Source organism: Lissotriton vulgaris, chromosome 8 (genome assembly GCF_964263255.1).
Source record: "Lissotriton vulgaris chromosome 8, aLisVul1.2, whole genome shotgun sequence".
Taxonomy (NCBI): domain Eukaryota; kingdom Metazoa; phylum Chordata; class Amphibia; order Caudata; family Salamandridae; genus Lissotriton; species Lissotriton vulgaris.
The window spans coordinates 172,286,634-172,311,158 of NC_141696.1; the positions used below are offsets into that span (position 1 = coordinate 172,286,634).

A 24,525-nucleotide genomic window follows, 5' to 3' on the forward strand; every position below is an offset into this window, starting at 1 on the left:
CTCTGAACCTTTCATGGTCACATTTAAAGTAATATAGGTCAGTTTAGAGGTTTGTAGCTAGCTAACCGGGCACAATGCCGGAGGGGGTCCCCTGGAGCTTGGGGACTATTAGAAATTAAGTGTACACTGCCGTAATCTTGCATAATTTCCAGCATTTCTTGTTACGCTTTAATGCTAAACTCCAAGAATAGGCCACCTCGCGTAACTGATGTCGTTTGGGGACAATCCTATCGAAGGGGCGCACTAACAACCCCACTGAACAGAATGCAAGCAGCTGATGCTCATACCACGTACCATCTTTTAACTCAAAATGCGCTCTCGTAAAGATGCATTTCATAATAAAAAAATAGCACGAGGATGCATTTCTCACAAAAAAGAGAGAACAATGTCTGACTGGCATTTAGTGTAATTTTGCCTAGTTTTGTGTATTTGTTGGGCCATTTTGTGTAATGTCAGCAAATAAAATTATGCAACTTTCACTTAGGCCTGATAGTATTTCAACAGAAGAGTTAGAAATAGGCAGGGTTATGGTAAAATGGAGGGTTGCTATTGCTTTCAAGAGGTACTAGAAAGTTGAGAATGCGAGGAAATGAGATTGTATCCGGCAAGGACAGAGATATCTTCCTTGCCTGTTACTACTGAGCCTTTTTGACAACTTTGAGAGGTCTGTCCCGTGTACCGTGCGCAGTCCATCAGAGACATGGAGCTTGTCGGCGATAATGCCTGGTTTTTAAAATGAAGGCTTTGTCGATCACAAAATAGAAGCTGGATTTTCATGGGCAGATAGGAGTGACCATCAAATGCTTTAAGATGGGAGTGATTAAATATTCTTTGGGTGTTGACCAAGCAGGAAGAAGTATACTGGGTATCTCTCATGGTGAACCTGGACAGAAAATGTCAGAAGGTCTAGGCTCAATGAGTGGAGGAGGCAAGGAGTGTCAGGAGACAGGAAAGACTTAGGTACCTGGCCTATGCTTAGTTGGTACCATTCTGCGTAGGATTCTGTTTCACATGGCCCTTGAAAGAGGCATAGGCATCTGTAAAAGCCCAGAGACTCTGTACAAGAAGGGAAAATGGGTCATAAGTTTTTGAGTTGGACATCCATGCTTGGATCCCCAGTGGAAGAGTACCACTGGCTGATGAACACAAACTCCGTTTAGTTTCAAAAAGACAGGGGGCATCTTGGTTTAGGCGGCGACCAGGCAGGTTTACAGCTACAGTTGCAATGCTGTGACGGACAAGGGAGCAGAGAGGATCAGATTTTAGAAGAAGCATTTAAAATCAGATCTCAACTGGACCCTGGAAGAGTGCGGTGCTGCCTGATTCAGCAGGTGTACAGGTGACTAACAAAACTCGCACCTGGTCAGTAGCGGTTCCTAGATAATGAAACGGGGAGAGGGTGTGGCCTAACGGCTAGAGCGGTTGACCTTGTAACTGGGGACCATTTCGACACGGAAGCTCAACATCCTGCGATTCTGGGCAAATCACTTAAACTCCCAGTGCCTACCAAAATGAATGTGTCCATCTGTAATGAAACTGGTGCTCATGTAAAGCGCTCCGATATCTTCGGGTCAAGTTCGCGCTATATAAAACTCCATAAAACAAAAACAAAATAATAACACTGCATGAGTACCACTTCGCAAAAATGAACCTGCCTCAATGGAAGTCAAAGGAAAGCAGGCAATGCATCCACCCTTCATTTGTATTATGACAGAAAAAATGACCTACAATTTGGCACAAGGTCATGACTAAGTGTGGAGAAGTGTGGCTCACTGGTTAGAGCAGGCAGATCCTGAAGCAGAGGTCAGACCCGAGACCAGGGTTCAATTCCCGACGCGGCAGGGTCTTGAGCTCAAATGTCCATGGACTCGATAATTCTCGCTTCGGTGCCGGACCTAATCATGGGTTCACACTCTGCAACTCTGGGCATTAAGCTTGCTTAATCTCCACAACGCCCCCCTGCGGCGGGATGCCTGGCTTTCACCTTCGGGATGCCCTGTAGGGGCTATCTCACAGGGAAAAACCAGGACGGGTTCCCAAGGCAAGCGCGGAGATACCCCTTCGGGGGTCGATTCTGGCGCTATATAAGAAACATAATAATAATAATAATAATAATGACAGTATGTCAGATCTACAAACTGTTTTTGGGCAGCCTACACTTCAAAGAAAACTCTTTAGGGCACATTAAGCAGAGGGTCTTCAACATAGTCAGGGCGCGAGGTTGGTGAGGATGCCGGGGCACGTCAGCATGTCATCCTTCTGAGGTTGCTAATGTGAAGTCTGCAAATGAAGATTTGCAGGACATTCCTCATGAGAATGCCTAACGCTAATTTGGTTTGTGGGATGCACTCTGCAACCGGTTATTAACATATTAACATTACCGCAGTATGTGATTCGAATGAAAGGATTTCCTTTTTAGCAACACAACCCTGCTGTTCTTGATTCCCTCTGCATCTTGGGCCACGGTGCGGAGAGCTCATTTCACCATTAAAGTCAATTAAATGAACATCCCACGGCAACGCTAAATGGCATTTTAATCTGTGTGTATATTATTAGGATACAGATGTTCCCATTGGGCTCCTCACTTCAATTTGAGAAATGAGGACAGATAACCTAACGCAGGCCTCCCAACCAGCTATTTCAGTGATTGACTTGTGGTTGAGCGGTAGGAGTTACACACAGGTTTTTGTTTGCATTGTGACTGTATGTTCTGCCTTATGCTCCAGCAACCAGAGAAGCATCAGGAAAATAACCTGTGTGCCATCAGTGGCTAGTTGAATGGTTGCATACATTTAGATTCAATTTATTTTTATTTATTTTTTATTTTACAGAGTTTTATATAGCACGAAATTGACCCGAATCGGGTATCGGAGCGCTTTGCATTGCACCAGTTGCATTACATGAGGACACATTCATTTTTTTTGTTAGGCACCGGGAGATGAAGTGATTTGCCCAGAATCACAGGATGTTCAGCGTCATTGCCAAAACGCCAACTCCAAGAACATTAAAATGTATTCCTGCGAGGGGGACAGGCAGGAAAGACCCCTGAATGGCTGTGCAGTGTCCACATAAGCAATAATCGGGGCAGAATAGACAAAGTTGCTCCTATAAGTAATTCATGAATTTAAACAGAAGAGAAGCGACGGGAACTGAAATGTTTAATTCATGTGACCTGTACTTTAAAAATTCTTCTTCCTAATAATCATCAAAAGTGGTCCCCATATACTCTCATTGATGTGCACCTCGTGTACATACCACAGAAGTTCAATAACATAGTGAGTAACAGCATGGAAAAAAATAACACACTGTGAACCAGAAATTGCACATTCATGTGAAAACTACAGCCCCTTAATGAAGCCTCTTTCAAAAGGACAGAAAGATTTTGAACCCCAGAATTCTCACTGGGGTTTAAGGGTGGATGGGAGGTTGCTGCACATAACTAGCTTGTACCTGGTGTCTGGAGGATGGCTGCCTGCTGAGCATATGTCCATCCTTTCGAGCGCAGGTGTAAACAGGCGTGATGCCGGTGAGCCTGTGCAACAAGTGAAAGGCAGCAATATCACACACCTCAGCAGTTATATCATCCCCACTGCACCGGCTTAGTTGGTGATAGGTTGACCAATGGAAATATATACAAAGAAATACACCGATATAGGGGTCTAATCAAACCACCTAAGGCAGATTGAAGAACCCCAAAACTGCTTAGACTGACTAGGAGGATCAGTCAAGGCTTGCAGAAGGAACATCCATCCAAGTCACAGGGGTGTGGCCCATGATACATTTATGAAACAATATGGAAAGGCTGATAGTGGGGAGAGGGGGGGGGGGGTTGGCACTGCCGTAAATAGTCCGCTGCCCCCACCACTTTCATTACTGTTGGATCCACGGAGGGGGTTTTTCCCCATGGCAGAGCCAGTGTTAGATCAATTAACAGGAAAACCTCCAATCCCCAGGATCTAAATGAGGCGGGAATATTGGAGATGCGCAGACAGACGAACGGACAGTTTTTGGTGCCCATCTTTATTCGGGTTATCTGCATCTTCTGGTGGTTACGCCTCTCCCTATTGCCACCATTTCTTGTGCTTCTCCAATGGTCGTGCCACCCTAGTTACACGATTTTACGTGACTAGATATCAGGGTTCGCGTTTGCAATCCTGTGTGTTGCCTTCTAAAGAGCACCTAGCATTGGACGTTCTTTTCTGACGTCTATGCTCTCAAAGTAAGATGCAGCCGCTTGATGCATTTCATTTTCAAATCTTACATTATCTAAGACTTTTTTTATGCGCACTTACAGGGCCTCCAGTCAGCCATCTTTTCCCACTGTTCTGCTGCAGTGTCACACATTTTGGTTCCGCCCACCACAGCATACAGCATGGGGCTCAGGGTCAGCTGACTGAAGCCACTGCCTTGCCAGACTGTGAGCGACAGCGTTCAGCTCTTGCACAATAAGTAGTCCCTTCAATTCCAAGGACTTCTGCTGCAATGGGAGTACTGGGTTAATTCTCTCCACCCCTCCTCTGGTGTGGGCGTCCACAGGAGGATTGCTTTAACCAGTCCTTCAGAAAGGAAAGGGAAGTCTCCTTCTGGGAAAAACCTGGAAACATATTCTGATTGATTTGAAAACTTCCTGCATGAAGCGCTACGTTAACATTTAAAGCGCGAGTCCTCGTGATCAACCTGGTTGTTTACTAAGTCTGGCTACAAGCCATCGCAACAGCAAGCCAAATAGAGAGGATGTGGCCTAACAGCTAGTGCGGTTGATCTCAAATCTGGGGAACCGGGTTAAAGTCTCAGCAATGACGGTGAACATCCTGTGATTCTGGGCAAATCACTTTATCTCCCCGTGCCTAACAAAAATGAATGTGTCCTTGTGTAACGTAACTGGGGCTCATGTAAAGCGCTCCGATACCCAATACATTTGGGTTACGTTCGCGCTATACAAACTGCCCCCCATTTTTGATTTAAAAAAATTATAAGGCTGACAAAGGGTGTGAAATCTTTATCAGGATCATATGTTGCAAAGTTTATTTTTTGTGTTTTTAATATAGCGTTACTTGCTACCACTGTTTCGTCATCTGAAGTGCTGAAAATAAGGAAGATAGTAGGCAAAAAGCAGAAAAATGTAATCTAAGGTGTATTTTGCTTCTGGAGGCATGTCGGGCTTCAGGGTAACACATAGATGAGCCATTCTGGTCAGGCCTGGAGCCAAGGCACAAAATGAAGGTTAGACAAAATGTGCACTATTCTCGGCCCAGCAGCAGTCGATGGCAGGAGCAAGCCCGGCACACGAACTACCAGTAGGCACAGGCTGCAAATCAGGTGTTTTTGTTAAACAGTGTAAGGATACTCATTTCATCAGTCTTGGAAAGGTGAAGGACTGTGGCGGGCTTGGCAAGATTCTCACCTGCACGTCTTATACACTTGTCAGCAGCAGTCGTTTAACATCCCTGACCTCCATTTTCTGATTCCCACTAATCACTGCAGATCATGATAAGTGTGGTGCAAATCAGAAGAGACCAAAGGGCCAATCAAGGACGATACTATCGAGCAGGAACCGCATACACAGGGACACTGGAATTATGTGGCATAGGAGGGTCAAATTATGCGGCAGGGTTGAGTAAATAAAGCGGCAAGAAAAGGCAAATTATGCTGCATTATACAGCACATTTTGTGATGGGATTACTTCGTTATTTAGTCATTTTTAAACGTGTTAACTCCATCTGGGCATTAGTTGACCCTCATTAATACCAGTTTAACTACCAAATATAGCAATACGCTACAGAAAGATGACCAGTCAACCTTTGCCAATGGATTTCCACTAGGTGGCAACATGTGTTGCTGCATTTTACTAACTTTTGAACTGTCTGAGCTAGAATTTTTTGGTTGTTAAAATCTGCAGATTATGCAGCAGATGATGGATTATGTGGTAAATGTGGCAAATCGACAATTATGCGAAAATCGGCATGGACGCACATTCGCCTAATCCCCACACAGGCTTGAGTGGACAGGCCAGGAATTGAACCTGTGACCATGAGGTCGAACACAAGCCCCTGTAGTGGAGGCACTAGTCCACTAAGCCACCAGACCCGACTATCACATCGACACCCAACACCCTATTTCTACCTTACACCAACAGACCTAACTAAGCCCCACACCTGCACCATAAAAGAGAGGAAAAGCCTACCTCTGCCCAATTCAGGTTCACTGACCAGAATGGCCCTCAAAAGGCAGACATAAGCATTAAATATAAGCGCTTAGTTTTGTGAGACGCTTTTTCTCATCTTTACTGCAATTCCTCCTCTCCATTCCCAGATTCCTTTTGTTCTTCATTTCGTTTCTCTTCCCTTCTTCCCTTCACACACCACATCTATTCCCATTACTAGTTTCCAATCATTCACCTCCTCATATCTTCTCTCATCCACTTCCTACATGGACTTCCCCAGCTTCTTCCCCTTATTCGTTTTTTTTGCTCCTTCCCTTTTGTGTCCTTCCTTCTCCTCCTTTTCAGCTTTTCCGTCATCTCCTTTCTTCCTGCCGTGCCCATGCTCATTTCAGACTTCCGACTTTTCACCTCGACTCCCCTCTCCTTGTATCCTACTTGCTCTAGTGCCACTTATTCCTCTTCACCACTACTTCCAGTTTTTCTTCTTTCTTCTACCTGTTTTTCTCCTTTGCTTTCTATGAGAGTCCTCCTACACCAGATATCTCCCACTAATCTTAATCCTCATTACTTCCATTATTCCTTTCCTCTTGACCGTTCCTCGTTTGTTTGACTCCGGTCTCCTTGTTTGCAGTGGTAACCGCTATTACCAGTGCCCTCAAGCAGCGCTGTGAAATACAACAATGTCCGCTGTTTCAGGAGAGTAGCTTTATCCCAGCTGGGCCTTAACCTGCAAAGACCTCGTGTGTCAATCAAAACTGGATCTGGAAGAACAGATGATCAAAGCGTCAACACCAGGCGTTAAGGATGATGATTCGGTATCATATCGAGAATGGTTTCAGCGGCTGGAAATTTACCAGCTCCAGGGTAATATGGTTTGTTCGTCACCTAAGCAACCACGCACATGACCCACAATAAATCCTACATGACTTGATGGAAGGCTGAAAGACTCAGTCCCATATGGAGAGGTAGACTTGGATAACCTGCTAATGACAACTAACTGGCACTGGGCACCGAACATGCAGACCATAACATCAAAACACACCATCCTCAAGAGAAACCTGAAGACGTTTGGGATCCAGAACAAAGGGAGTCTAAAATAGGCAGATTTAAAGTAAGACTTAAAATGACAATAGCCCCGAGTGCAGCGATATAGCCCAGAGTGCAAAGATTTACACGTATTAGTTTGGTGGATGATTCCAAGACCTCTACCTTCAAGAGCAACCCCGCCAATGGGACAGCCGTAAGAGGCCATGTAAACAGAGTATGTTCTGCAACACAAGTTAACTCACTCAAATACCTTGTTAGCTGGTTCTCCTCGAAATATTGCAAGATGCAGTTGTGGACAGTGATGAATTATTCACACCGCCAAGGTGCATCTTTGGATTGAGGTATAAAGGAGGGTGGTCTGATCCCGGGTAAATAATAAGGATGGCATCTGCAGCCTGAAGTACTGGAGTACAGTGTGATCAGAAGGGATGAATTTCGGTATTAAACCACCTGGAAATTCACCCAGATGCAGATTGTGTAAGGTTGTTTTGGGATCGCAGAGACTTTACAATATGGTTTCACAAAGATACTGCAGGTACACTAGTAACAAGAACACTGACTAAGAGAATGCAGTCTGCCTTAGGTCCATGGAAGACATGGCTTGGGAGTTCGGGCTGGACTGTTCCCATGAGGCACAGGGTCAGACTGATTTGCATATGGCCATGCCTGAACTGGGGTGGCGGAGTGAGCTAAAGAACGGTGCTGGATTAAACCCAGATCAGTTGACTGGGGGTGAGTGTTTGTATTGTCAACGCTCCGTCCATCACCACCTTTGGTTTTTCTTAGCAATACTTGCAGCATGGTGTGCGATGTATTCAAATATTACTTTTTGGTAGTATAGTGACTGGATTTGGCACTGACTCTGGAGTACTCACAATGGAAGATAACAAAGCGTACACCAATAGAGAGGCCTCTGCCAGAAATCCTAACGAGTTGCTCACCCAGTGCTCAGTTTTGCATCACAGCTTCATCACACAAGTCCATTACTGCAGAATACTGCTGTGTCTGGGCAAGCAGGGAACATATTCTTCCAACTCCTGCCCCACTGTTATGCCTTACCAGTGGGAGTCGTGATACGCCTAAAAGCCAGGCACACATTTTGGCACTGAGCACATAAGGAGGAGCACCATTGTAGGGAAGCATACCTGCCAGCTCACACAGTGCCACTGTGTGAAACACTATATCGGCTCCCATCACATTGTCTCCCAGTGAGGAGAAGCAATCACAGGGTGGCAGGGAAAACGAGCGGAAAATCACTTTAAATAGTGGTTTTCCAGCTTGTTTTCCGAAGTTTTGAACTGCAGACGTCCATTAAGGGGTATGAAAATACTTCCGGACATCGGCACCACCCTCCGCAAGCTTTTCTTTGCGGGGTGTTTATGGGCGGGGTGGTGTTCAAAGTGTCTCCTAGGTGCTTCTCGGCACAAAGCCCCGCACCCTCCTCACACGGTGAGATTATTTTTTCAGTAGGCAGGTAAGGAGATGTGTGGCTCCAAGGTTCAGGCAATGGACCAGATTACAATAAATGTTATGGGAGGGGAGAAAAAAGGTTGCAAATCAGAGGATGAAATGGCAGTATTGTTGTTGCTCTAATAAGGTCTCTGATCCAAGATGTGGGAAGATAATACTCCCTGAACCAAGACCCTGAAAAAACAGATGTGCTGCACTTGTGCAGATCAAAAAGAAGGCAGACAACACAAGAAACAGGCAGTCCTGTCCCTTAATCCTCTCTGGTGCCTTATTCAACTGATCTTACATTTACCTGGCACAGGTTTTAAGCCCAGCTATCTCAGGCAGCAGTACTATATACCATGATCTCCGCTTGTAATAGATGCGGTTGGTACCCATTGGTGAACTGGCACATTTTGTGTTATCTACAGATGTTTTACCATATGGCTCGGTAGGCCCAGGCATACAGAGTTGCAATATGAGGTAAGTGGACGACACTGTAGCAGTGACCATGTAGCCAGGAGAAGCGCCCTAATGGTCATTGTCGAAAAAGATCACATCGACAACTGAATTAATCAGACACTTCATCTACTGCCCAGAATCAAGAAATTTCAGGTTTTGACCAAATCAAGAATGCCACTGAGATCTTCGGGTACAATTGTTCAATGCCGGAAGAGGTACTGCTATTCCTTACCCCAGAAGAATTTTTAACTCCATGGGCCTGAAGTAATTTCTCTTAACTCACCATGCAATAACCAACCCCACAGTGCTTTCAAGTTTCACGTAAGAAGAACACGTTAACGCAACTATAATCTGGGATCTTCTATTCTTCATAGAAGAAATAACCAACTCTTCTGTGCATGGAAGTGTCACGTGAGACGACGCTGATGCAGCCTCAATTTGTAATCTTTAGTCCTCAATAGAGGAAATAACAAATTCTTCCATACGTGGAAGTTTCACCTAAAAAGAAAACGTTGATGCAACCACACATTTGTGATCTTTCTCCTTCGTAGGGGAAATCAAATAGCGGACTCCTCCGTATATGGAAGTTTCACATAAAAAGAAGATGTTGATGCAACCATCATTTCGGACCTTTCGTCCTCTGTAGAGGAAATCACTGACTCCTCCACGCCTGGAATTTTGACCAAATAAGAACACATTGATGCTATATCAATTTCTCATTTTTCGTTCTTCCTGGGAGTAGGCCGCAGCTTTGGGGCTGCAGAGGTGGAGGGGGCGTCAATTTACGAATGCCGCTCAGGTTTCATTGCCACCCACAATGTTTTGAACGCTGCCTCGCGCAGACCTTCCATCCTCATTAGGGTACATGATTGGACTCAGAGCAGTGTTGTCCTCACGCGACTTCAGCAGCGCGCTCAGAACACACGCTCTGCGTCATCGGGTCACGCTGAGGTCGCGTTCTATACGGAAGCGCTAATGTAAATATTAGTCCCTGTTCTGACAGCCTACAACTTACGAAACCTTGACATTTACAAACAAGGGAAAAAGAGACAAGTTGGAAAAATAACTGTTTGTTTTTCTCTGCGTCAAGTGGATATTTAATGAAGGCAGCGGCGCGCTGGGTAATAGGTACAGAATAAAAACAGAGTTTTTTTTCCAATAGCTCCTTCAAAACATGTGATGATTTGTTAAACAGATTTCAGGAATTGATTGCCTTTCAGTGCTGCTTAGTAAAAAGGTCAATACCGGGCAGCAAGGCAGCACTTTACCTGATTTTCGTGTGCGGTTTGAAAATATGTTTTTGCAGGGCTTAAGGAACAACATGGACCTGTTCGCTGAGATTCAAGGTTTGAAGTTCATTTATTGAACAAGTGGTTCGCCTGACAACTACATCAACAATTTATGAAGGGAGTGAGAGGGTGTGAGTGTGTGTGTGTGTGTGTGTGTGTGTGTGTGCGTGTACACACATGTATGGCCCAAATTGCTTAATACCATCTTATTATATCCTATAATGATATTCCACCCAAGCATCAATGTTTTAATAACGGATATTATTCTCAGGTCAATAGTGCTACTTTTATTATCCCTGAATAACTTACAACATGGCCTCCATCATCTACGGGTGCGCAGAGTTCATTGTAGTGGGTGCCTAACCCCACAAAATAACTTTATTAGCTAGATTGCACGTTTGGTGGGTATATGTGTACATACAAAAGGAAACCAGATTGCATAAAGATGAAATGTGTGTATACGAGTGCACGCTTGTGTGTATGTATGTGTGCACACGTTTGTATGTAAGCAAAGAGTATGGATAGTATGTAGAGGAGGACAGTAGAGGATGATTTCGCATGAGGAAGATTATGCTTGCACAAGTGGTCGATGGAGATTTTGTTTGTGTAGGTTAAGTGTGCCAAGGATGAGGTGTGTGTGCATGAATGTGCATACGTGAAGATGGATAAGCTTGCACTAGTGGATTAAGTGAGTACAACAAAAGGATAGGGTACACTTGCATCAAGCGCAGATGTTTTAAGTGAGTGTGTGTGTGTATCCAGAGGAAATTATATATTTTATGCAAGTGCAGTATAATTTTTGTGCGTAGGTGGATTGTGTGATGGTGCCGGCATGGGCACAATTAACTGCAGGTGTGAAAATAAGAGTCTCAAGCAGCAGGAAGGGATGCGTTGTGTGTGTGGGGTAATACAAGTGTGTGTTTGTGGGCAAAACAAAATAGATTCTGTTGTTTACAAGCACAGAAGTGTTTGAAAGTGTGCCTGTAAAGGTAGGGCTGATTATGAACACGCAAGTGTGCAGAAATGGAAAGGATTATCTATCCATGTGCGCAGAAAAAGATTAAGCTGCAAATGCAAGTCTGTGTGCACACATGTGGGTAAAATAGATCATGCATGATTTGTTGTGCATGTTTATGTGGCGTGCACAAATGCACGATGGAAAGAAGACAAATGAGACGCATGCCTTTTTGATGTCACATGTGAAAGTTAAACTTGGCCCCTGGCCGGTCTGCTATGCAACCAGCACTTATGCAGGAAATAAATCAGGTTGACATTGTCCTTGACAGTAATTCTGGGGCAACGGATTCAACAAACCGTGCAGAAAAAATTGATGTCAACGGCCTGTAGCGTTAATTACCTTCCACCTTGATCTGTCTCTTAAGTACGCATCCCTTGAGAACCGCCTGCGCCACATTCCAGACGGCCATCTTATTACCTTAAGTAGCCACTTGCTAGGATTGGCACCTGACTCCGGTCGGGCTGATACCTAACCGAGGCCGCCAAGATAATTGGATCCTCGTGGAAGGTGAGCGGAGCGCGTGCCTGTGGACTAAAAGCTAGCGTTTTCCATGAACACTTGGGGGTTATAACTGAACGTCAACAAAGCTCTCACAATGGATCAGCTGATTAACTTGGAAATTCTGATTTGTGGAACATCCCTTGGTAAGTGCCTTTCATTAATAAAAAGCGTAATATTTGAAGCCGCGTGTGGAACACAGTGCTACAATTTGCTTTTCTAGACTGTGTCTTGAGTTCTGGATGCAGCAGATATAGACGTCAAAGGAAGTGTAACAAAGAAGGTAAAACCACAGTGGGTTGAATGAAAGAAGAGGTGACCTACTGAAAATAGACTAACGGGATGGATTTGACTCTGCGACGAGGGCCCTCAAATGACAGCCAATGGTTTTGCCAATAAACACCATGTTAAAAATCAATGCTGCTATATGTTGCTTCCCAACTGAGCTCAGCTCTTTTAATCCCTTCCCCCGGTCTAATGGAAACATCGGGTTATACCATAGTCTGATGACCACAGTACATCAAGCAGCCACCTCCCACAGTTGAATGCGGAAGACTTGTTTGAATACATTTCCAAGCTGTGAAACAGTGCCACGGAAGGATTGGCTCGATCATCAAAGGGAAAGTACACAGGCGAGTACAAAACGATGATCTAGTCACCCTTCCTTCAGTTCTACACTGTGGTCCAGTTTACAAGCTACAAAGATCCCTTACAGAATTGGAAACATGATCATATTCATACCAGTGAATGGATTATCAGTAAACACTACAATAAAAAAAAAACGTAATTGTTCAAACACAAAGTCACTAGATCACCATGACTCGTGTCAACGAGAATTCCAAGAACCACATGGAAAAGGTGTTGATTTCAAAAGGACTAGGTTAAAGTGTGCTATACAAAAGCTAGTAACTTTACACATCAACATAACCTAAAACTACAATTTGCAAAACATAATTATACTACATCCTTACACGGCCGAGCTTATGCAGCAACAGAGCGTACAGGATTGTGTTCCTATTCTTGATCCCAAAACCCACTGCACATAAGTGTGGAAGTGTCATTAACAGAGGACACTAAAGCTCATACTCTATTCTCTGGTTGATTTAATTCTTTGGATTTTTGAGTAAGCTTATCAATATCACCAAAATAAAGTCTTGGTACAGATTAACTGAAAGATACTCAACATTCTTTATTTTCTTATTTTGACCACGATTTTAACATATTCATATAAAAAATGATTGAGATTAGCCCGTTGATTCAATGATAAATGCCCACCCCATTTTAAGACGTGGAGGCAAGAGACCCAGATTAATTTTGGAAATTTCATGTCTCACGTCAGAGCCCCAAAAAGACATTTCCCTTTCCAAGAGCATTGAGAACACAGCAACGTCTGGTGTGAAATTTACAGGTCACGGCCAAGATTCAAGACCGCTTTCAATGCCACAAAATGGTTTCCTCAGACTGATCATTTTCTCTCTGCCACTTATGAGAAGAAGATGCTTTTCCATGAACATGGCCCGTACCTTGTGTCGAGGTCAAGGGCCAAGTGTCTGCAGCAACTTCAGAAAAGAGGACATTCACAGCTCTCATTGTGCTGAAGAGGGACTCATCACTTTTGCGAAATGGATTTCTGAAAAGGTTTGCGAGAAAAAGATTGCGCGAGAGGTTTTTTCTGCTTACAGCCTCCCATCTCTTTCTCTGGGCCTCTTACAGTGCAATGGTGTAAATGAATGAGCAACAGCAGACATCGCTACCATTGCCTAATATGAGTAGCTTAATAAATTTCCATATCCATCAGCGCCCGCGAGCGCATGCGTACCTGCCACGTCTTCAGCGGTTTTCTGTGCTTCAGGAGTATGGGGACACTTTTTCAGCAAATGGGCGATGCGAGCGGTTTTGACACTTCACGGGTGTGGAGAACAGTTTCTCTTAATTGTGGGCCACCTGGGCGAGTCCATCAGTGTAGTACCCACAGAGCGCATCCTGGATCAGAAGGATCAGGGAGGGAGAAAAGATCCGCGGAAATACCAGTCATATGGTAGGACATCTCAGGAAGTACGGGAGACTCACGAGTGCCAATGTATCAGGGATGCTACGCTTCACAGAAAGAGTGGTCCATACACAGAGCCATTTTCTGCTACAGTCAGTGCATCCATACATTTTCAAAAAAGGCCTAAAATGGATACAATACTATAAGAGTAAATGTTGAGCTGGAGTGCAAAGCGTATCCAAAAAGATAACTCATGAATGAAAATGGAAAAAACTAAATGAAGTGGTGAGATTTCTCCAACATCAAAATACAAATCTTTGCTCCGTGCCGAGATGATCACAATTTCCCAAATTCCGGACACCACTTCCAGTAATGTTTTGCACACATCAGCCCTTCTCGCCTTACACTATTGCAAAGAATAAAAATGCCTTCTTCCCGCGACGCAATCTATATGCTTTCAGTAGCCTTACTACATTTTTCTGTGTTTTGTACTTAATTTTTTTCACCATATTTTAGTGTTAGCAATAATTTGTCGAACACTACTTTGGTGTCAGAAGCATCCTTCCTGGTGCATGCTTGCATCCTATGAAGCCTATACCATGAGAGAACCTCGGTCAGGAGCTTATAAGGGTCTGGACACGCCTTAATCCAAATGTTGTACATTTTTTCTAACATTCAACATGGGTGGTGCTCTTAATAATAATAATTGCATTTGTAGAGCGCCTGGTTACACTGGAACCAGTGTGTCCCCGTGCTAAGGTACCAGCTAAAAAAAAAACAGCCCAGAAATGGAAAGTTGTAGCCTCTCCGATGAAAAAAAATGGCGGAATGAGGCTGCTCGTCTAACAAGATAATAAGGAATAAGAATCACATTGAAAAGCATTGGAAGGACTGCAATGTAGTTAACATTAGTTCAATGTATGCACAGGATATACAATGTCTTCATAACCTATACTAGTGTATTGTGTACAAAGATCCTACCAATTTTTATGATTTTTGCAACTAATTTAAAAACACTTCTTGGTGAGGTCAAAAGACAAAAAAAGATAGAGGAAAAAGAAAAGAAAGGGAGCACTTCCATCCCACACAGAGAACTTCAAACCTCCTCATGGAAGAATATCTCTCAACAGAGACCTCAATGACGATCGACAACTGGTGGACACTTCCTACTCGGATAGGTCATCCAGGAAGTGCCGCCTTGCAGAACATTGGTGTGGGGCTTCGTGCATATTTTTGCTGTAATATACGAACATACGAAATGAGCCTCCAACAGCCACATGAATACAACCTACACGTAAAAAATCGAATGAGGGAAAGCCTAGTGGTGCTGCGCTTTTTTCATAATGTTCTTGCCTGGAATCCTCAAGCACTATAGTCCAAATCGAAGAATGCGGCAATCGATAGCGACACACCGTTAGATGTTTACATCATGAGGGTGTTTCCAGGGGCAAAATAACCCTATTGAAGATGGTGCATTGCAGAACCATAGGCGCAAAATACAATTTATTGATAGAGCTCCGATTTAGATATTCAGTGTCAGACATGCTCCTCCAGATATCTGCATTCACTCTATGCCAGTGCTTAATTTGAGGCGGTGGTTTCCAGTGCTTGGCACCAGTACTTTATTGTCAACACTGGTGCTGGGTGAGGTGGCTGTGTCTGACCAATTTAGAGAGGACACCAACAACAGTTACTTTATTAATTCAATATACAACAAAAATGACCATTACCTGCCGCCCAATCTATTCTTATAGCTTTTGGTACCTGAAATTGTCCGCATTGTCACACTTGTAGGAGTGTGATGGTTAAGAATTGTGTTGTTACTGTCACCGACAGCATGGCAGGGGTAATGTGTGGTCCAAGCTGCAGTGGCCTCCTGACGAGAGCTCTGGCACTTATTTTTTTAACAAATTAAGCACTGCGTCTACGCAAAAAACAGGCATGAAACAAAGCGGCTGGCTTGGCGAGTGAACCAGCAGCGCATAAGGGAAGCAGGCCATGATGCGCCAATACAAAAGAGAAGCGAAGAGGCAAACCAGGACACCGCATCGATTTATTGAAACCGAAATACAAGAGCACTGACTCCATTTCGCCTGTAGGCAGATGAACAGCCAAGCTGCTAAGTAGCTAATCGCTGCTGCTAAACTCATTAACAATCATGCCACAGACTTAAATTGTCGCCGCCCCCGAAAAGCAAAAAGGTCAAAGGAAAATACCATTCGGCTGCTCATCAGCTCTCTGTGATGAAGTCCTGCCCTGTGTAAATGCTACAAGTAGGACGCAGCCTCAACTTTATTTTGGGCAAAGAGACCTCATTTTGCGCTGCAAATGTGACAGGTTGTAAAAAATAATTGAAACGAAAAGGGTAGTCATAATTTTTAAATGAGCTCATTAGCACGCCAAGACAGAACTCGTCATTGAGGTAATTAATAATTGATTATACTTTAAATTAAACACAATTTGTCATCAAAATCTAATTAAATAATCTGATTTTTTCGCCCGCCGATTAGATCAGTTAGCCCGGCGGAGGGGCTCATTGTTAAATATGTTTATGCAGAGCTGAACAGATTAATGTGACTTTTTAGTAATTGAGAGTTGCTTTAGAAATGAGCCATTCTTGCCTGTAATTAGCCTGACCCAGGCTGACTCCCACTGCCTACGTTGGAAGAGATGCTATTCGATCTGCGCGGCAGTGTATATGAGCCCAGATATTGTCTGCATGTTAATTTTGATAACCTCAAATGCACAAAGGTGCAAACTAATAAATCCATTTGAATTGTTTCTGGAATATAAAAGAAAATATAAGATGATAAAATAAAATAAAAGCGTGAAGACGTAGCGATTTAACCCATGAATTTTAAGGTAGCGTTTGTGGAATAGCATTACACCGAATTTTCTGGTTCTTCGTGATGCCCTTTACTTTTTTTAAATGAGGTTTTCGCAGAGTAAATCATCTACCCATATTGTGGCTTCTTGGCGCTAGCATGAGGTACGGAGAAGGAAATGGTGACATCATAGGCTGTAAACTAAAGAGTCCAGTTTTCTGATTGTTACCAGGGGCGTCACCCCACTTAAATGCCCCCCATAGCGTCATAGATGAATTATAAAATGGTAATGTATTGCCATTTAATTTTTCATCATCCCGTCCCTGAACTGAGTGTCAGGAAGGGGCGGGGCCTCCGGAGTGGCAGCAGTGAGGAGTGGTAGGCAGAGGGCTGGCTGTGCACTGGTCAAAGTGTGCATGTCACTTTGGCCTGCAGTCTTTCAACGGCCAGCAAGACTTGCGCTCTTTACTTAAGACAGCTGGGTTGAGAGCAAGTGCAGGCCTCCAGCGCGCTGGTTAGCGCCGAGAGAGGCTGCTCCCTCCAATCAGGGCATTGCTCTGATGCTGGTTAACAGCTTGTGAGCAGCGCCAAGATTGGGCCAGAGAGTATGCTGGTGCCCACACTGCAGACGAGGAAAGAAGAGATTCGGAGGGGAGGACGCATAGGTAGGTGTTTAACATTTTTTTTTAATTTGGGCACGCTTTGCCCCCGTAGAAGCTGGACGCCACTGGATTAATTATAAAGCGCAACAAGAGAACGAAAAATAAGATTCCATAGCTATGCAGCAAAAACCTGGAAATACCTCCACCACTCAACACTGTTAAGCAGAGGACGTTCAAGGTCTCAGGGAGCAAAGAATGCAGTGACTTTTTTTTATTTTAACCTCAAAGCAAGACTCTTTCATGCAGGAGGCTTGATCGTCCAAACATAATGTCTTGAAGGTCTCCTCGCTTGCCTCAAGCTGCCACTGCACGCTTCTAAAGGTTGGAAGCTATAAGGCTGGATTCATAAAACAAGGGTTGCATTTGCTCCTATGGTGCACCTGTGCAGAACCACTCGACGAGGAACTCTTTGAAGCTGAATTGTCCAATTTCCCGCCGCCTGAAGCATCAATTGTCGAAGACCCTGTGCCTCACCAACCTACACCTACCTCATGATGCCTTCTGATTTTAATGAGCTCTCCACCAGCTGAGACACTTTATCCAATCACAATGCGTCCCTAGCAATAGAGATACATGAGCCCCATCACAGAAGAGAGTACTATTGCCCTTAGTAACGAGGCAATCTGCTTTTAGGATTTCAAAAATCTACTGGGAATGTAAATAAATTGGCAAAATATCCAAAATCTGCACGGAAATTAAAAAATCTATGTTTTCATCTGAAAATTCTGTGCTGCAAATGTTAGATTTCCCTAGTTGTAGTTGTGTGCATGTACAGATGTACTTTTTAATATTTGTGTACTATACAATTTCATACATACTAAAATGAATCAAAAGAAAAGCATCCACTTTTAATGCCCTCTGATCTCCAGAAAATCCCCAGCACCTCAGCGCCGAGCGAGCTATACAACCCAATAGAATAAATACATTTAATTCCCACCTGTTAAAAATTGAAAGTGTGTGCTGGCTGAGTGAGCTACGAGGCTGTGCCTGTGACAGAAAGTTCATTTTGAGCTGCTCTCTGCCCTCCCCCTCCCCGAGCAGTCGTTTGCTGTGGCCTATGACACAGACTTCCCTCTCTCCTGTTTAACACCTCTGAGTTGTGCTCCGTCATTAGGCAGCACCCGGGCTGTGTCTGAGTCCAGAGTAATTCTGTGCTACCTAACGAGACTAGCAGCAGAGCGAATTGGAACCCTGAGGGAGAACGCGACAGGTTATGTAGTGAACCCTCAATGTAAAGGCAAGGAAATAATGAACTGTCACTATCTTACAAAGTATGTGGGCTAAACCTGCAGAAACAGTCCACAGCTTCTTTACAAAAGAACGGGAACTTAACCCTGGGAAATCTTACGTAGCAGGATTAGCGTACAAGTTCATACTACGTGATTTTCATATACTTCCATGTGTAAGTCACTTGATTTTAGTGAACTTTAAAAAAAAGACACATTTCAAGAAAATCATATATGCAAGAATATGACTAAGTTTGTGAATCAGCCTCTCATTCACAAACCATAATATGATTTGAGGTTTAGTAGTGAAACCAGTCTTTCGTAGATCCTTGTGTGGTGCTAACACTGTGAAGGAAATGGTAAAGCCAATGTGCCTAGAGCTTTTGTTGCATCATATGGATATTGAGGCTCTACAACAAAATCATCAAGTTCTGCTGTGGACATCAAAGGATGTATGGCTTCTAAATTCACCAGGACACTGAGTTGGCATTATGCCGTAATAATAAATAGCTACCCGCAACATCTTTTTTCTTACATGACAATATTTGGAGTTTTACCTAATGCCTAACTCAGTAGCTAGTAAAAGACCATCATAACTAAAATTGGGCTTAAGACCAAAAAACACATGTTATTGTTTAACCATCTCCTAAATTTAATTTAGCCTGAACACAATGTTTTGTAGCTGGGAATGCCTGTATTTGGTTACAAACCACACACTCATTACAAGTGGACTATGCATTAAAGTTATTGCATCCGTATAAAAAGAATGGCACCTGACTACACCGCTCAGCGCAGGGACTGACAAACGGACAGAGGAGGATAAGATGGACTTACCGATGAAGTACGCCAGGAGGATGACCAGGGTGACAGAGATGATGATGGCGCTCAAGGCCGCGCATTTCCAGTTGCAGTACTTGTACGGCTTCTTCAGGTTGAAGGCTGGTCGAGAGAAAGTACTGCGGGGCAGAGGTCTGGGCGGGGGAGAGTACACAGTGCTGGAAGTCAGAGGGTAGCCCGGTGATGTTGTACAAAAGAGGGGCGAAGTGCCTCCCGGCTTGAAGAGAAAGTGCCTGGAAGGGAGAGGAAATTGTTACTGCCACTCACTCAACTGACGGGACCTGCCTAGCGGAGATCCGCTTTCAGAAATGCCGCTTGCAGGTCAGCGGCGAGCTTCGCGGCAGAGAGCGCAACAGGAAAGAATGGGGCAAATCATGAAAGCAGAAAGAGGACTCTCAGGGCAAGAAGAAATTATAAACTACAAAGTCAAGTAAACTTGTCACAGTAAGATGTCACAGGAGGGCTAATATGAAATAGGCAACTCTAAACAGTGTATTAGAAGCAGGGCAAATGCATCAGGACTTCGTTCACAGCGGCCCAGTCTATGGAGCACAGAGAAGACCTGCACAGTCCTGAGGAGTCACCGGAGATTGTATGGTTGAGTCCAGCACTGCCTGCGCTCTCTCAGTATATATGCATATACCGTCCACTATTAACTAGTCATCAGCCCCTAAATCTCTTCGTGGCTCCATTTGCATGAAACCTCTGGTTAACAAAGAGCTTTACTGATTTTTTGATTTTATTCTAACAATCCGTTCTTTACCGGCATCTGTTTCTTAGCAATTTCTTGTTTGTCTATGTAAATCCAGTCCCTAGTAGGAATCCATACATTGTTACCCCTACAGCGTCTCCCCCTCTTATCCACAATTGACTGTTACTACGCTTGCACACCAAACACTGAAAGTTGTTTTGCAGGATTTTACTTCTGATCATCTAATGTAACTGAATAAACAAGACAGTTTGGTAAAAACACTGCCAGTGTAATAGCGTGGCACTACTGTGAATGCATGCGGCAACTGGGAGCAACAGAAGAACTATTGCATGTCTAAGTTCTCAGATTATCCCCTGAAGGATGAAAGGCTGTCTGTCGATACTCATTAAATCTCAAGAAGGACAGCAGTGGAACTGGAGGATGTCATTCATCCTTTTCAGAAGAAGTGCAATGAAACAGCTAATATCATTCTTTATTATTTATTTATTATGAATGATATATCGCTTATGGAAAGCTCGGAGAGATAACTTAGGAGGCATGGTCTATCTGACCAACTAAACCTCTTCTGAAGAGGAAGGGTCCCGGTCGCTCTACTGGAAGCCCTACCTGTCCATCACCTAACTTAGTGTTCTGAAGTGGCCACTAAGAAACACTGTTGCGCGCTACTACAAAAGACCAAAATAAATCAATCTATAATTAACATAAAAACAAAGAGGCTGATGGTCACAAATTCCTTCTGTAGATGGAATTAGAATCATTGGTCATTCTGTTCCATCCTTCTGAATGAAATAAAAGAAAGGCTTATCTGCCTTTCACAAGTATTGAGCTGTGTTAGAAGACAGACTCACATTCATCACTCTGGAGGCAAAATAAGACGCGAGACAAAAACATTCACAGTGATAGTAGGGCAATTTGAAATATAATATAAATACTTTTCAGCATATTTACCTGTCAGTTCCTTAACACTGATGACAAACAAGAAAATGGGGCTAATTCAATATAACTGTACTAAAGGAGTACCACTTCACCTACTCCTAAATGTCTTCGCAAAGCAAACTCGAAATGTTCAACTTCCTGTTAAACTGGGGCACAGTCCTAATAAAGGTATTTGAATATTCCTACAATAGTGTTATTTTAAAGGTTTTCGGAGCAATTCACGTAAGAGACAGTCAAGTAGTACTAAAAGTGCACTTTTTTACGTGAATAACCCCAATGTATTGAGAAAGAACTCCTCGTAGTTTACTTTCCCGCACATCCCTACTCGGTCTAGCGTGCCTGACCCATTTAATGGCTTTTTTCTCTTCTCAATCAGTTTTGAGCACCAGTGGTGAGCCGGTGGGGAAGCTAGCATGTATCAACAGCAGTGGCAGTTAAGTGAGGATATGGTGGCTGCATTCAGGTAGAGAAAATGGCTGCTTACACAGGAGAACGTCCACAGGAAAAAAACAAGAATATACTTAGAAAAGGAACAGATGCCAATTAAGACAGAAAGAACATGCCTCTTAAGATATGGTAGGTACATTTGTGAACAAGAAAAGATTGTTGTTTCCTATCAAGGACTGTTGGGATCCCCTCCATTAAAATTCCGTAATAGCCAAAAATGATTTACATTCCCCAATTAATTTCTCCACGTTGATGAAATAGAGAAGCTAAATTAACACACTCGAAACCTGCAAGACAGAAAGGTTAACACTGTTCCTCAAGCACAATGTGATCAACTCTATTAAAACACACAGTGCTACAGACTGGAAAGAGCCTAATAACAGCAACAGGTCGGCCATCTTGAAACGATTCCCAATACAGTGCCTTTATGGAGTGCAAAGTAAGCCAATGAAATGGCGTGTATCAGCATATTAATGAGATGTCATTAATATGTACAGAACACTGTATTTGGAGGAGGGATCTTTGATACACTCTTTGATGCCCGGAGCCCAGACATTCCAACCGTAGTCCCAGTTTGAGCACGCTTTGGAAGTCTAGGACCCGCTAGCCATCAAAGCTACCTCCGAGGAGCTAAACTCTTCATTTAGCTTGAGAAACGAATGGGGTTAGTACGTGTGAACATGCCAAATGAATTCACAGTAAAGAAGATGACTGCATAAGCGGATAACATACCCATCGTAAGCACCGTCATGTCTGGAGGAGGTGAGAATGTCCATTTCAATGAGGTTGTCCTGCAATGTCTCTAGGAATGTCTGCTTTGCTATGTTTCTACATACAGATGGAAACATGAATGAAGGCCGTGAGTCATGCATCTATGAAGTGCCATTTTCGAAAACATGGTCTTGCATGCTGAAGTGCATTTGTGACGTTAAAGTGATGGCCTGATACCCATATATACAGAAAAAAAACATTTAATACAGTCGGTGCCATAGGCCCTGCAGGTTTCCAAAGCTGGCAATTTCTGATGTGCTTATTAGCAGTATAGACAATAAGTTTCTAAAGCTCAACAAAAGGGAACACTAATAAAGTTAACAATGATAATGTCAATAAAAAGTAAAGTAACAATAGAAACAACAATATTATCTATTAATATTATTCTCTTACAAGTTATCAGTTTCCTTGATGTTGGCAGGAACAGTTGCACAAACTAGAGACTTTTGTAGTATTATCAAAAAACTGTTGGGTTTATGTCAGCAAACATGAATTCCGAATGAGCCGCTTCGACAGGATGCTTTACACGAGGTCTACTGAATTGTTTGAAACCTTGAAGCAAAATTGGTTTGCAACAAAAGAAATTGGAAAAATCCCCCACCTTTGGAACTCAGAGAACAGTCTTCATTCAACCCAGCAGGAACCAATCACTTCTCTTAGACTGGTGAATTTTACCGAGTAAAGAGCAGAGGTGTATACACCTTTGCAATATAGGGTTAGAGAGATTCGTTTAGGTTTGCCTTGTCACTTAGATGCAGCGTTCTAGAAGTGGATCCGCAACAAACAATGATTTTGGATTTCTATCCCAGTGGATAGGTTCCTACTCCTTCGAGAAATATAACTCAATCATCTTCATCACGTTGCACAAGTCATTACAACTTCCATCAGTTGAGAAGAGGAGGTGACATGTCAACATAGTGATAGAATCTAGCATCATTGATTTGAGATACGAGGCTTGCTCAGCATGAAATCACGCGTGAGCAAACAATTATTTCCAACTTTTGTTTAACTCTTGTGGGTGCAATATATGTCTAATATTTTAAGGTTGCAACTTTAGATGTCTGTATTCATTTACAGAGGGCCAAGTTATCCCACCCTACTGTGTTCCGTCTGTAATACTCTACAGAAAATTGTCACATATATTGTTTTGGCTGTCATTCACCCTACTGTGGGGCATCTGGGTTTTCTAAAGAACTCGTCAGGCATGTTGACCGATAGCTACATATTTGTACAGTGGTTTAATCTCAGCCTATCCTGGGTTTTGCAGTCACCTTGTTAGTTTTGCAGAAAATATTCCCCTTAAGGAGGATCCTGTTGTTCATTGGAGTGCCACTGAAGAAGCTTGTTTCCGGTCCAGGGAAGACATGGCTTGGCAGTTCGGGCTGGACTGTTCCAATGAGGCACAGGGTCAGACTGATTTGCATATGGCCATGTCTGAACTGGGGTGGCAGAGTGGGCTAAAGAACGGTGATGGATTAAACCCAGATATGTTGACTGGGTGAGAGTTTTTGAATGGTTCAGATGCTCCGTCCATCACCACCCCTTTTTGTACTGAAGAACTTTGAGCATTATGTCCATCTGAAGTGAAACGGACTAGGGATGGTCACAGCAAGGCAGGCTACACGTTGGAGTCATACTTTGTTTTCAGAAGGGTGTATCCTTGCCATGGTAATCGGCCCGGAGTCCCTTCTCTTTGCTATGTTGCCTTTTTGCAGGACTAGGTAAGTGAAAGAGGTGTTTGCTTGCCTAAACTGACAAAATCAAATTGACACAAATCTGGAATGACAGACAAAAGGTTAGAATTATTCAGCGTGAAATGCCATCACCTTGGTGCAACTCTTGAGACTGTGGCGTTACCAAACATTACAGGGAAATCCTCAGCATGAACGCCCATTCCCCAAACAAAGTACGATTTACTCCTGCACAATATTACTCCATCCTTTGTGAATATTATGTAGGAGCAAAAACCGCTAGGCGTACACGGTCACCTTTTAAGACTATTGTGCACTTGCAAATGGAGCGGTTTGAGCGGGTAAATCAGACTTACAGGTGCAAATGGTTCTGTGAATCAGGCCCGCTAAGTGTGCAGACTGAAGCAGTTTGCAGCTAAACATATCCTACTGCACAAACCGTGCCATGAACAGGCGTGTCATGACCTCTGTCAATCACCACCGCTCATTCAAGCTATGGTGC

General features: G+C 43.5%; 1 protein-coding gene across 1 annotated transcript in view; it reads right to left on the bottom strand.

The window, feature by feature from the left end:
• TENM4 (teneurin transmembrane protein 4) overlaps window positions 1–24,525 on the bottom strand; it is a 1,632,468-nt gene that overhangs the window by 252,795 nt on the left and 1,355,148 nt on the right. The window contains exons 11-12 of the mRNA XM_086933907.1: window positions 22,294–22,389; window positions 19,464–19,699 (exon numbers count right to left, since the gene is read on the bottom strand). Coding sequence (XP_086790033.1) covers window positions 19,464–19,699; window positions 22,294–22,389 — 332 coding nt within the window. The remainder of the gene's footprint in view (window positions 1–19,463; window positions 19,700–22,293; window positions 22,390–24,525) is intronic.